General features: G+C 45.0%; 1 protein-coding gene across 1 annotated transcript in view; it reads left to right on the forward strand.

Annotated features, from left to right (window-relative positions):
• The window catches only part of POLR1B (RNA polymerase I subunit B), a 214,571-nt gene that overhangs the window by 179,512 nt on the left and 21,097 nt on the right, over positions 1-13,962 (forward strand). Inside the window, exon 13 of the mRNA XM_085612104.1 lies at positions 9,408-9,604. Within this exon, the coding sequence (XP_085468230.1) occupies positions 9,408-9,604 (197 nt within the window). The remainder of the gene's footprint in view (positions 1-9,407; positions 9,605-13,962) is intronic.

Here is a 13,962-nt window from a genome sequence, read left to right on the forward strand (position 1 = left end):
TGTCCCACGGACAACTAGACATTAAATCAAAGTAAACGGGGATGTCTCTACTTGGCCCCGCCCCCACAGCTATCGGCTCGGTGTGTGGCCGGTAGTGTTCCGTCAGATGTAACCTCTCTTCTCATATTGGTTTTAGCTTCTGTATGCAGGCATAGCTTTTGTGTATTACGAGTGCACACAAGAGCAATGGTCTGCCTATGACTGCTCACAAGTCTCTCTTACTTGATTTATTAATGCCATAGCATGCGTGATAGCATGGGATGCCGAATACAGAACGAATGCACAATTTATTTTCCTTGCCGGCTAGGATTTCAAAAACAGCTTTTGTGTTCTCCTAGCAGCTAATGTCTGTGTAGCTAGCGCTGAAAAATTGACCTTTTGCCCTGCAAGCTTACGAAGTAGGGGAAAGAGGCGGTAGAAAGAGAACGAAACTGGTTTGAGCAAGGAGCGGGATCTTTGAGAGCGTAATGTCTGCCAGTATGTATGTATGTTTTTTTTACTAATTCAGGCGCATAGTGTACAAAGGGCTGAGACAGATTCCCAGGCACACACAGAGGTTATCGCAGCTGCACCAGAGTACTTCACAGGTCTTTAGAAGACCATTTACGTGTTAACGAGGCTTTGTTGTTTCTTCACACCTTCATCTCCACTCTGCCTGTTGCTGGAAGACCCCCCCCCCCCCCCCCCGAAATTTGGTTCTAGTTGCGCCTCTGTACTAATTGCCACAATAATATAAGACACAATATAAAATGGGCTGAGGCACAGCAACTCCTGTCTTCTGTCCGTTTTGTTGGACATTTTCTCTTTCTCCTGTGGTGCGGCTGTCCAAAGAAATCGAAAGTGTGGCGACGATTGCTCATGCAGGATAGTGAGTTTGTATTTACAAGCCTTACCTGCGTGGGTAGCACTGGAGAGGGCTGTCAAATCTGGTGTGCAGGCTCCCGTTTGGCTCAGATTCTCTCCTGTTCCAGCCAGGGCGGCTCTGCCAGGGTTGAAGCAGTCGGCTGTGCTACAGAGAGAAGTGGAGTTAGACGGTGGCTCCAAGTTCCAAGAGACCCCGATTTGCTGCCAGGAGGGCATAGACCTTCTCATTGAGGTGCTGAAAGGTGAGCTTGTGTTTGGGAGATGCGCTGCCAAGTTTTCAGTGTGCTTAGGCATTACAGTTTCATATTTTCAGGGTATTTATATTTGACATTGTCTTAGTTTGTGTGTAAAATGTAAGAATTATTGTTTTGGCTCTTTTAGCGACACACTTAGCCCAGCATTTTGAAGGCCTTTTGGGTGATGTGGTGCTCATAGCTGCCGATTTTTCATTGAAGTGTGACATTTCCGTAATTTCAGTGTATTTATGAGTGACAGTCTACTGGATCAAACCCATGCTAGATTTTCTGAATTATCATAAAATAAACAAACATACAATTTAATCTCATTGGAACTAATTTGAATAGTCAGTGGAAATTTTGAAAGTCGCCATGGATTCTGGCCTCCCCTCATGGACCTATGCTGGACATCATTACCACCTAATCCCAAACTGCCTTAGAATCCTTCCCCTTCTGCAACATACATTTGTATTTCTTATCCATTTGTAGAATGTCCTTCCTTAGAATAGAAAAAGAAGTGGCTTCTTCCAACCTTTTTGAATATCCGTGGATATCTTTGCAGGCAGTATCTCTGCTACAGTCAGGACCAAGTTAGACACATGTTATTCAAACCTTTCATGTTAGGCACTGCTTGTCAATAGGAAGTGCTTGGGTCTATCTATAGTGGGTGTCTTTATGTCTTTGTAGGGGTAGGTCTTCTGCTTCGGGTTGTGGTCCTGCATGGGGTTGTGAGTCTGTTCATTTAATGATGTATGAGCCTATGCATCTGTAGTGTAGCTATGTTTCTGTGCAATGGGATTGTTTGAGTGTGCAGTGGGTGTGTTTGTCTGTCCAGAAGTGTGTGTTACTGCAGTTGGGTTGTGTGTATGTGCAGTGAGAATGTCAGCGAGGCAAGATGAAAGAGGACGAACCAATTAGGCTGGACGCAGGCCAGACGTCTTGTGACAGACAACACCTCCCCAACTGCACAGAATTTCTCATCCGTTTCTTTTTTACTGCAACTCTGAGGTACTCCACCTTAGTTTTGACTACAGAATATTGTGCTACCAGATTATTATATAAAAAATATTGAGGGTCAAAATTTTGAGACGATAATTGGTAAGTAAAGATTTACTATTCCTAAATCCAGACACTATTTTGGTCCTCAATATTTTGGCAGCATGATGTTTCTGCAGTAGATATTTCCACATACACCCAACATGGATGGATGTGCAAATATGGTTCAGCTTGCGTTTTGGACCCGTATATCCAAACTACCATACCTTAAGTCAGTTTAGCTTTTCACAATTTTAAAGAATGTCTTAGAGCAGTCGCAACTTGGATGGATGCAAATTGTTTAAAACTAAATTCTGACAAATCAGAATTTAGTTTGTTTACCAAAATGGCCCCTACCACCTTCTATCTGGTGGCATGCTGAGCCTCTCCTAATCATACCAGGTCTGCTAGAAATGTTTGCATTATCTTTGACTCTACCTCCTCTTTTACATCGCAAATTAAACATATTTCATCTGTCTCTTGAAGATGAAAATGATAAAGAAGTTTTTTCATCTGGCTCCTGAAGAGGCTACGAAAACCGCTCATTCTTTAAATACGCCCCATCTGGACTATTTTAACCGTCTCTACCTTGGTCTTCCTGCATATTTGATACACAGACTTCAGCTAATTCAAAATGCAGTGGCACAACAAATCAGGAGAGTTTAGAGGTGCCATTATATCTCACATTTGAGACATCAGCACTTGCTTCCTATGGAATAGCATATCAACTTCAAAGCTCTAACATGGCCTTTCAGAGCTTATCATGGTAAGGCCCCATGTTATCTGCTGAATAGACTGTCTCGGTATACTCAAAGGTGGGCACTTAGATCCAACAATAGTCACCTTCTGCGGATTCCAAGATTTCTGAAGTTTCGTCGTGGCGGCATCCCCTTTACTGTACGCACTGCAAAATTATGGACAGGCTTCCTTTTCTGTTACGGTTAATTGACTCGGTCAGCCTTCAAAAGGCAACTTAAATCCCGGCTATTTGACTCCGTTTAGTTTCTTGTTACTTTGGCCTGCCTTTACCGTCTGCCAGAGCGATGGGACGCTACTTTCGAAGCAGCTGTGCGCTTTAACAAGTGTCATTTGATTGATTTATTGAAGAAAAACTATTGTTGTGTTTCAATACTTCAGGAAAATAACACTTTTCTCATCAATAAAGTAAAGTTTTCACTGTTCAGTTTTATTAAAACAAAAATTCATCAATGGCTTTATGTCATCCCACATTATTGATTTGGGAATAGGTGGGACAAGTTGATCGTCTTACAGGACATGTAGATTTATGTTGCATTTTGTCCCATGGACAAGTAGATTATTTAAAAATTTCCACACCCCTGGACTCGTTCAATTCTTGTTAAAATTGCATGTAAACTCAATTGATTGAAAAATCAATGCAGATAACATAAATCCGATTGAAGCCTTTTCCAGTGGCAAGTAGAGTAAACCGATTCAGTAAAACATAGCAAATTCAAAAATGTCAAAGCCATGCTTGCACTATCCATATAAGCTTACTACATGGCTTTGATTCTCATTTGCAGTGGTTTGAGTTCCTGAAGAATGGTGCCAAATTCCCTCATTCGTAGAATGCTCAAACAGGATTAGACATATTTTCTGGCATGTAATAATTTCTAAAAGTTGCAATTATTTGCTTCCTTGGAGCATTTTGAATTGTGATTAATTTACATGTGCATTTTTGGATTCCTCTGTATTTAGTTACTAAGGATTCATTGGACAGTGCAAGCATGGCTTTAATTGACATTTTTGTATTTGCTTGCTCTTTTTAAACTTTGAATTGGTTTGAATTCACACGTAAACAAAATGCTCACATGATATATTTATACACGTTACAGTTTATAGTCACGTGTGTATGTTGGTCGTTTTGGCCACATTTATGGTTTAATTTCACGTATTTGAGGTGTACATTTGAAGTCCTTTTATTGTCTACAGATTGTGAGAAAGTGGCTCTGTATATACTGTTCCTTAATAGGTACAGGGTGTACAGAGTCCACAGTCCCCCAGGGTTTGACAGAGGCTAAAGTTAGATATAACCTTACTCTCTAAAGTGGTAGCTTGATCGAGCAGTAAGGCAGTATCTGAGGACAGTGTAAAGCATTTGTTGTACACACTCAGTCACACTCAATAACTGAACTCTAGGCCAATGGTTTATATATAAAAAAAATATATGCTTGTTTTATTTTAGAACCAACACTTGGATTTAAAATATACTTTCTCAGAATGAGATGCTTCATATAAATACTTTTGCAATATGCAATTGACTTTTGTAAACAGTTACAAGTGGTTGCAATAGGCAACTCTATTTTAAACACAACAATGCATTGAGCTCAATGGAAAATTCAAGTTGCAGGTACAGTATGTTCTCGTTACTTTTGTAATCGAGTACTGGGTGCCTAGACTCAGTACTGGGACCTTTATCCAAAACAGGTAAGTAATTACGTTTTCAGATATTATACGAGTTTTGAAGAATATTTAAAGATTGCAGAAATTGACACTTAGAAGAAATGTCACAGAAAAACAGTCAATGACTTCCTATGGAAGAAAATTGGGTTACGGGTAAGAACAGTTGTAAGTATTTTTCAGAGTCAGTGCTGGGCACCAAGATCCAGCACTGGGAGCTCACCTAAGAGCAGGTGAGTAATTTTGTTTTCGTTTCTCGGCTGATTTTTGGTGAATGTTTTAAGATTTGAAAAGTCCACACTTAGAAGAAATTTCAGGAAAAAGCCAGTCAATGTTACCCTATAAGGAAAATAGTGTTATCGGTTTAAGGGTAAGTACTCGACTGGCAGAGTTGAGGTTCTGGGCATAGACTCAGGGGTCCCCCAGGGTCAGGTAGGTACAGTTGGTTCACACTCAGCGACTCTAGGGTGGCCGGGTGCAGAGAGAGTTAGGCCCAATGTTATCCTATGAGGAATGGGGGGGCCTTGGTTGGTGGCTGCTGACTGGCAAGCCACGCGGCTGTGGGAGCTGGGCTCCTGGTCACTTGCTCAGGGCAAGTGGGGAAGTAGGTAGGTGTAGAGTTTTCACTGCCAGGGCCACTCGGGCGGCTGGGTGCAGGGTGCTTTTGAGCCTTCGGGCGCTCAATTGATTTCAATGGGAAATCTCCGGTTCAGGAAAAGACTGCAAGCTCGGGGACGAGGATTCTTTAGGTGCCACCACCACTCTGAGCGGTAAGTTGGGTAGTTAGAGGATAGGTAGGTACCCCGGGATTGGGCACAGGCGGCCGCGGGGCGCCGCGAGCAGGGGTGCCTTTTGGTGTCGGGAAATCTTACCCTCTGTTGATCGCGGTAGGGGGGGCACCTTGTTCTGAGGATGCAGGCTTCTCCAGGAGTGTCGAGGGAGGTCCTTGGGTGCCGGACTCGGGGTCACAGTCGCCGTGGGGTCGTCCTCGGGGTCTTTGTTCACTCCGGCACTGGCCAGGCTTGGCTGGTGCAGAGTGTGCTGGGTTCGCGGTTCCGGGCTGCTGCCAGGGATTAGAGGTAGGTTTTGAGTAGAGCCTCTACTCATGGGAGTCCCAGGGGCTTAGAGCCAAAAGGTAGCCAGGTCCTCCGGGGTTTGTGAGGTTGCTGGCCACAAGAGATGCCGGGTTGGAGCAGGAGCAGGTTCGAGGGTCGACAGGCCGGTAGGGCTGGGGCCTAAGCAGTTGGTGTCTTCCTCTTCTTAGCAGCTGCAGAGCAGGACTTCCTACTTCTTGCTCTTCTTTGTAGTTTTGAATCTGGAATCTGGGGAAGGAAGGTTCAGGGTGCCCCTAAATACTAGATTTAGGGGCGTTACAGGTAGGTGAAGGGCAGGGACCAATGGGTCCCTGTCCTGGGGTGGGTACACCCCCTATCCTGCCTCTCTCCTGTGGGAGGGGGGCAGTAGCCTAGTCCTGATAGGGTAGGGCTCCCCATCTTCAAGATGGCGAGAGCCCGGAGATGTGCTTCACCTTGCCTCCCCCACCTGAGGTTGGCAGGCTGGCACATCCCCTGTCCTTATTTGGGGTTTCCGGCCAAAGATTCCCGCCAGGGTGGGGGGTTGCAGTGGCCTGGGGAAGCTCACAGAGGCGGCATACCTTTGAAGCTTCTCCCTGCCCATCCTGGGGGAGGAGATTTAGCACCTCGCCCAGGATGTGCATTGTTGCAGGCCCAGGAGAGCAGGGGCTCTCCTACCCAGGGGTCCAGCAACATGTCTGCTGGGTGGCAGCCTAGACAGCCTCAGAGCAGACGTGGATTGTAGGTTAGGCTTAAGGGGGCACCTCTAAGATGCCCTCTGGGGTGCTTGGTACATTAAATCCCACACTGGCATCAGTGTGGGTTTAATGTGCTGAGAAGTTTGATACCAAACTTCTCAGTCTTTAGTGTTGCCATTATGGTGCTGTGGAGCTCGTGTTTGACGAGCTCTCAGCACCATGTACTCTTAAATGGCAGCACTGCACTTACAGTGCTCAGGAATGGACCTGGGTACTGTAGGGGCACAGGGCTCCTGCTCCTGTGCCCACACAATTGGCATAAGGCACCCAGCTAGAGGGGTGGCTGATGTATGCCATGGCAGTGTAGGTGATGGGCATGGCACACAGGGATGTGTGTCATGTAGACTTTGTTTTTGTCTTGCACCCAAACACTCAGCCTGCCAAGGCTGTGTGTGTGTGTGTGTAAGTGTGTGTAAGTGTGTGTAAGTGTGTGTAAGTGTGTGTAAGTGTGTGTGTAAGGGTAAGTGTAAGGGTAAGGGTACAGGGCCTCTAAGGGTGGCACGAGGAGTGCTGCAGCCCTTAGAGGCCTTCCATGGTCACAAGGCCCTGGGTACCTAGGGTACCATTTACCAGGGGCTGACATGTGGCCAGGGTTTTCCAATTTGGGTTTGTTTTGTTTTAGGGAAGGAACATAGGCCCTGGGCACCGGATTGGCAGGAGTCCAGGGCACACTCAGTCAAAGTACATTCAGCAGTTCAGCAAAACGTGGGGGCATACCATGCAAGAAAGATGGCACTTTCTCACACAGATGCCACGGGGTTGTTTAACTATTATCTTAGTCTCGTCCTGATGATGGTCCCACTTATTCACTAAGAGACTGAAACGTTGAAGAATTGAGTGATCAATGCTTAAATTCTGTTCTTTGTATGTACTACTGTGAATAATCCCCCTAGTTTGCACCTTTTGTTTTTTGCTGAGCTTTTACATAAATCATTCCAAAGAACACTGGGTAGACGGTCAGCTCTTTATCTGGTTCTCTGTAGCTAAAAAAGGCAAGGCTGTGCGGGACAGAACCATCTTCTATTGGATCGTGCTCTGCATTAATAGCTGATATGCATTGGTCAAAAAGCAGCTTCTGGAAGAACTGCATGCTCATTCTAACTGTACCAAAGCTACGACCACTGCATTGGTCTGTCCTGGACCTTTGCCAGGCATCTAAGTGGGTATCTTGTCTTACTTTCGCAAAGCACTTGTTTCTGAGCAGTCAGGTTTGCCCAGAGGTTCTTTTGCCCACTTGGTCCAGCAGGACTTTCTGGTTTGAGTCCATTCACAGACCCACCACGAATAGGTACTGTCTTTATATCTATTAAAAAGGTTAGGAATCTGTAGCTAGAAGTCTATATCAAAAGGACAAGTCATTTACCTTGGGTAACTCTCTTTTTTGGAGCGACTCTATCTGGCCACAGATTCCTCACAGTCCTTCCCTTCATCTCTGTTATGTGATTGGACTCTAGCCATTAATAAGGACCCAAGTCTAGGAATCTGCACAGTGGTTACACCAATTTGGTTTTGGGGCTCTTTGTCTGCGAACACGCTCGAAAGCTAGAGTGGTACCTATATAGACTCTGCACGTCATTTCCGAAGTGGAACTGCTTCAGTATGGAGGTTAAAGGCACTACCTACCGGCGAGCAGTGGTACTGCTTAAAAGTTTTTGGATCCAATCTGAGCCCTAGAAAATATTTATAAAGTTGAGGAATTTATGGCTAAATAGTCTCTACCAGAAAGGGCATTATCTAAGGTAAGTAACTTGTTCGACTAGTGAGAGCCTTTGCAGTGTCTATGGACTCCATGAATTGGATCCCACCTCTACTGTTGCTGCTTTGATTATCTGTGAACAAATGTGGTTCATCCAGTGCAGGGTTTCTGCCTACATCCCTTCACAAGACGCTGTTTGGTATCTGCAAAGCTTCTGTCACTTCCTCCCATTAAAAAGGTTTTTTGGGGTGTGCTCCATATCTCCGGTTTAACTGCCAAGCACTGGGTCGCAGTAACCCCAATCTTGGCTAATTTCTGAAATTTCGAAACCCCGCTTTTCTCAGCTAAATTCATGGCTATATTTGCTTACCTTTTGGTCAGCCCAATGGTGCGGTTCTTGATAACCGTTCTCTGTAGAAATCAATTTTATTCATTAATTTATTTAATAAAATATTTTCAGCACACCTTACCAAGGGTGAACAGATAGCATTATATGAAAGGGTTCAAGACCATGAGTATTGGAGGAGGAGTTTCAAATTATAATGCATAGCTGTGTCTTTAAAGCCTTAATGAAAGTCCTTTGAAAGCGTTAGTCTGATGTTTTCGTGTAAGAATTCTCACTTCTAATGTGAGGCAGTGCAGTCCAGTGATGAGGAGGTTGAAGTAATCACTTGTTTGCACCTGTGAATGGCGACCTGGCTAGTGTGGAACATATTCAAGAGGGACTAGCATGTTCTTGGGAATGCCTGCTAGAATTGCAGTCAATCCCTTTGGGAAAGGGACATTTCTTAGATGATTTCTCAAAGTGTCTTCAGGAATTGTGTGGATTCCTGCATCTGCGTAAATGCAGCAAGTGGGGGGCAGTTTATATTACTGTAGGAAATGGGCTTCCTTGTTTAAATTGCTGGATTTGGCAGACAAGATTAGGATTGGTATGATTCCAAATGCTTGGCACATTTTAAGACCGATTTTAAAAATCTGAGTAGAATGTTAAAACTCTATTTCGGTTTTGCTAGTGTTTAAAGTCAAGCAGATGATTCCATCCAGTATTTCAGTTTCAATAGATTTTTGTTTCTTTTGCGGAGGTGTTTATAGCTTTTAAACCATAAGACGTTACTTGGCTTCTGATACGGCTCCCAAGGGTTAATGTGGTGGATTATGAACTTTAAGGAAAAAAAAGAATTTAAAGCATCACATACTATCAGCAAATCTTGATGAGCTCTACAGCTGTTTTAATGATGAAATGTGATAAGTTAGTTCATGTTTTCTGTGTTCAGTTCAACAAACGCGACCAATATGTAAGCATTGTGTTTGTTTGTTTTTTTAGGTAAGCAAACCATGGGATTTCCACTACTAACTTACCAAGAACGATCAGATAACAAACTCTACCGCCTTCAGACTCCACAGAGTCCCCTGGTCCGGCCATACATGTATGATTACTATGGTATGGACAGTTATCCAGTTGGTACCAATGCTATTGTAGCAGTTATCTCCTATACAGGCTACGATATGGAAGATGCTATGGTAAGCTTTTCATTGTGTACAAGTATGCATCTTGGTTAAGTTGGTGTGTGGTATTTACCAAACAAGTCATTTCATCCTAATGTAACCATACCCATACAACATAGTAGCAGGCCACAATGAATTGCCTTTGTTACCTTTGCATTGTTTTCATCTCAAGTTTTTATGTTGACTGCAAATCTTAGTTGAAGTCATATTCGCGTTCTCATGTTTTCTGGAAGTACTTGTAATAAACTAGTCTAGCTATCATATTTAGAGCATGTTCAGTACTTACTTTTAATGCGGATTTGTCTTACTGCAGCTGACTGTATGGATGCCCCTTTTTTAGGTCTCGGCTAGCGAAGGCTGCGCTTGCGCAGTCTCGCTCGCGAGATTTAATGACTTGGAGTAGTGGGGCTTTAACCCACCCCTCTTCTCTCCTCTTCTCCATTGGCTGGCCTCTGAAATGCTGGTCAGCCATTGGAGAAGAGGTTCGTCGCTCCAAACAAGCCCCGTCTCTTTGCGATTCGGGGGCGTGTTTTTTCGAATCTTTCTCTAGGCGTGTTTTGCCCACAAGACAACATGTCGTGCTCACGCTGTCTACAGGCGCCAGTCGGCTCTCTGATTGGTTGGCAACTACCAAATAAGCACTGTGATTGGTGGACCTTGTCAACCAATCAGAGAGCCGACTGGCGCGTGCAGGCAGCATGGGGTCCCTGGGTCCCTACTTTGGGGCTCTCCTCTTCCCCTGCCTCTCTCTCCCTCGCCTCTCCCGCGCTCCCCCTTCCCACGGCTCCCTCTCGCCACTCAGCAGACAATAGCTGCTCCCATGGTGCCGGCAGCTGGGGAACCATCGGCAGTCATTATCCTGCCCTTCAATGGGCTGCGGGTCTGTGGTTTCCCGGAGCCGCCAACTCATCAATTCCAACACTTTTGCCGGTACACTTTACAGTTCACTGGATTCTAGCGGCACAGATGTTTTGTTTTCTTTCTGTGAAGGCACGACAAATGGTTTGTAGTAAAGGATTTTATTTATGTAAGACCAGGCCTGCACCTCGCCCCTCGTGTCCCTTCCCCCCCTCTTTCATCTCTCCCCACTCCCCGGCCTGCCACTCGCCGCTCCTGTCTTCCTGTTTCCTCCAGCAAACTGTTCAGGGACTTCTGGAGTTACCAACACCCCTGGCAGTGGCCTGCGTGCACATCTGCCCGAGTGGCGCGCAGGTACTCGCCCCCTCCCACGGACGCACTCCCTCTCCCTGGAAGGACGGGCTTTGAAAGGCACAGCTGACGTGTAGTCAGTCCCCTCCGATGCCTGGCTAGGAGGCTCCGGTATGTCTCAGCCCCTCCCCGGCAATCATCGGCCGCAGGCCAGCTGGTACAGCTGTCGGACCTTCACCTGCATACAGCCGAGGTCACTGGGCTGCGTGACGTGTTCTTATTCCACCCTCGCCTTACATACGGCGATGCGGGGCTCCTTTTCATGGAGTTCTGGCCGAGGAAGGGATTCCTTTTTCGTGCTGTTCCTTTGCACCCTTTCAGTTTCTGTTCCCGCTATTGTCCTGGCAGAAGATGCGCCATTGTTTTGTCATTTTGTGAGGTAATTTCCTATGTCAGCGTCTTTGGACAAATGAATATTTTTGCAGTATTAGCTATGCCAAATAGACTTGTGTGAAATTCGCAGCAAGGCAAGGGGACAGGGTATTGCCGGGACATTTTGGTTAACCTTTTCAGAAAGCGTGCTGCTACAGATAAAAATTCAATCACCTTTCAGTGTGGCTGTGCCACAATTATCACTCATTTAAAAACAGTGAAGGTAATGGAGTGTTTTATCACGGCAGGTAGGGCCGACATTGTTCATTATTTAGTGTTTGCTAAGCTGATGGTACTTCCACGGCTCTGCCCTTATCTCCTCTTCTTCACAATTGGATTTTATATTACTGGGGCAGTCAGGTATGACAAGTCATTTTCTTTCCTCTTGTCTTTTGAAGGGAATACAAACTTCTACTTATTCGAACAATCAGAGTCGAGGATTAAAGCTGCTGGAAGTATCTGAATTAAAAATGGTAGCCGTGCAAGTCATGTGTGAATGATTATATTTTTCTATTCTCTTAGCGAAATGTTTTTATTAAACCTAGAGCCCAGTATAAAGAGTTTTAGCACAGAACTTTATTATACGTTGGTGACTTGCATGTTGGAGGCAGGTGAGCGGCTGCCATGTGAGATGTGCCCGACAGTAGTGAAGGGGCTTCTGGGCACCTGCTCCGATGTGAGCAAATTGGACGTGCAGGAAGGGCTTTGGCTGGTAGGGGCGTCGATCTGCCACTAATAAAGGGGATTTGTGTGTTAATCCTTTTTGTAAGATTCCGTGAGGCAGTCCTGCAAACTCTGAAAGACCAAGCTTAACAGAATGTCTGACATTGCCCTTCTAATGCAGAACTCTGTGGCTGCGGTACCCACAAGGCACACTTTTATGTGCCTCTCCTTCGGGGTTTGAGTTGAAGTACTTCCCTTATTCTGAGCACTCCTAACCCCTCCTCATCACAGTGGTGAATACAGAACACGACTATCTCCAGTCTTGAAACTTCCGACCACACGCAGCCTGCCAGGCCAGCATTACCCTGCCTTCCTGTCAGGGCTCTGTGTGGGGGTGGCTCTGTGTGGGGGTGGCTGTGTGTGTGGGGGTGGGGGTGGCTGTGTGTGGGGGTGGCTGTGTGTGTGTGTGGGTGGCTCTGTGTGTGGGGGAGGGTCTGTCTGTGTGGGTGGCTCTGTGTGGGTGGCTCTGTGTGTGTGGGTGGCTTTTTTTGTAGGTGGCTCTATGCGTGGTGGGTCTGTGTGTGTGTGGGTAACTCTGTGTATGTGTGTGTGTGTAGGTGGCTCTGTGGGTGGCTCTATTTGTGTGTGGGTTTCTCTATGTGAGTGGCTCTGTGTGGGTGGCTCTGTGTGGGTGGCTCTGTGTGAGTGGCTCTGTGTGAGTGGCTCTGTGTGAGTGGCTCTGTGTGAGTGGCTCTGTGTGAGTGGCTCTGTGTGGGTGGCTCTGTGTGGGTGGCTTTGGGTGTGTGGCTCTGTGTGTGGGTGCAAATGCAATAGGTCTCGCATTTGAGAGTGATTAAGCTATTGACATTGTAAATAACAATGCCGTTTCTTTAAATGTTTTAAAAACAAAAACAAAAATAATGTCATGAGCAATGCCAATAGCTTTAACTTTAACAATGCCGAGACCATTGCATTGTAAATGCTTGTCTAGATGCTGCTAACGTTTAATTAGCAAACACTAATAGTTGTTTTTGTTCTCATAGAATCATGTCTGCTTGCATTCCTCTATTGTAAACAGGCTACGTTAGACTGTCTTAACTGAGTCATAGTTGCGACAAGTGACAGGTTAACTACTATTTGTGAATATGATGACCATATAGGTTGTTTGTCATGAAGACTGATAAGTGGGCAGCATACTTGGTGGGTATTGAAACCCATATATGCAATGAGTTTACCTCCTAAATCTTGTAAAGTAGGGATGCAATATTATGACACAAGATACTAACAAGCGCCAGTTCTCATCATGCAATATTATGTGGTGCATCTCAATGGCAACTACACCTAAAAGTAAGGCATAAAGGAAGCGAGAATCAGTGGAACAAACACTGTCCACACTCTTACTGGTGCACACATTGGTTTATTTCATATATGTACATATGTATTCTTAGATAATCTTCACATATGCAAACCCACCAGGAGCGAATGTTCTTCTTCGCTCATGTCAACACCTACTAAGCATTCTAATTTTCCACTGAAAAAACCTTACTTATGGAACACTGTCACATAAGGCATTCTACCAATCATCAGGGACGTTGGTATGCACAACTAGATACACAAAAAACACAGTGCACACAGATACTTGATAGCAAGCATCTAACATCCTCTCTAGTTTTAGACCCTGTGAACAGAACTGTTTCGGCAATCACAGACTGGATGAATCACAGCAGCCTTGGTTTATAAAAGAATTGAAATAACTTAATTCGAATAAGTGTAAACAGAACACACTTTCAAGTTTGCAGTTTTGTTTGGAAAGTTTCCAACTTTAATGCAATATTAAAGTAGGGAGGAGATTTATACATATGTGGGTGTTACACTTGACCTATTAAATATGAGACACCAAAAAAGAACAATTAATGCCAGAGTAGGATTTCTGTATTTCTGTCAAGGCTTAAGCATGGGAACGTTTTAAGTCTGGGACGACCTGAAAATTTTAAAGGGAAGCAGCAAAGGGCATAGAACACCGCTAACTCACAGGTGTTAGATCGAGAAAATTCTTAAGTGCCATTTACAGTAGCTGCTGGTTGAACGCAACCCTTTCTGCCAGGTAGTTCCTCATCTTTAAAGTGTGG

This window comes from Triturus cristatus, chromosome 6 (genome assembly GCF_964204655.1).
Source record: "Triturus cristatus chromosome 6, aTriCri1.1, whole genome shotgun sequence".
Lineage (NCBI taxonomy): Eukaryota > Metazoa > Chordata > Amphibia > Caudata > Salamandridae > Triturus > Triturus cristatus.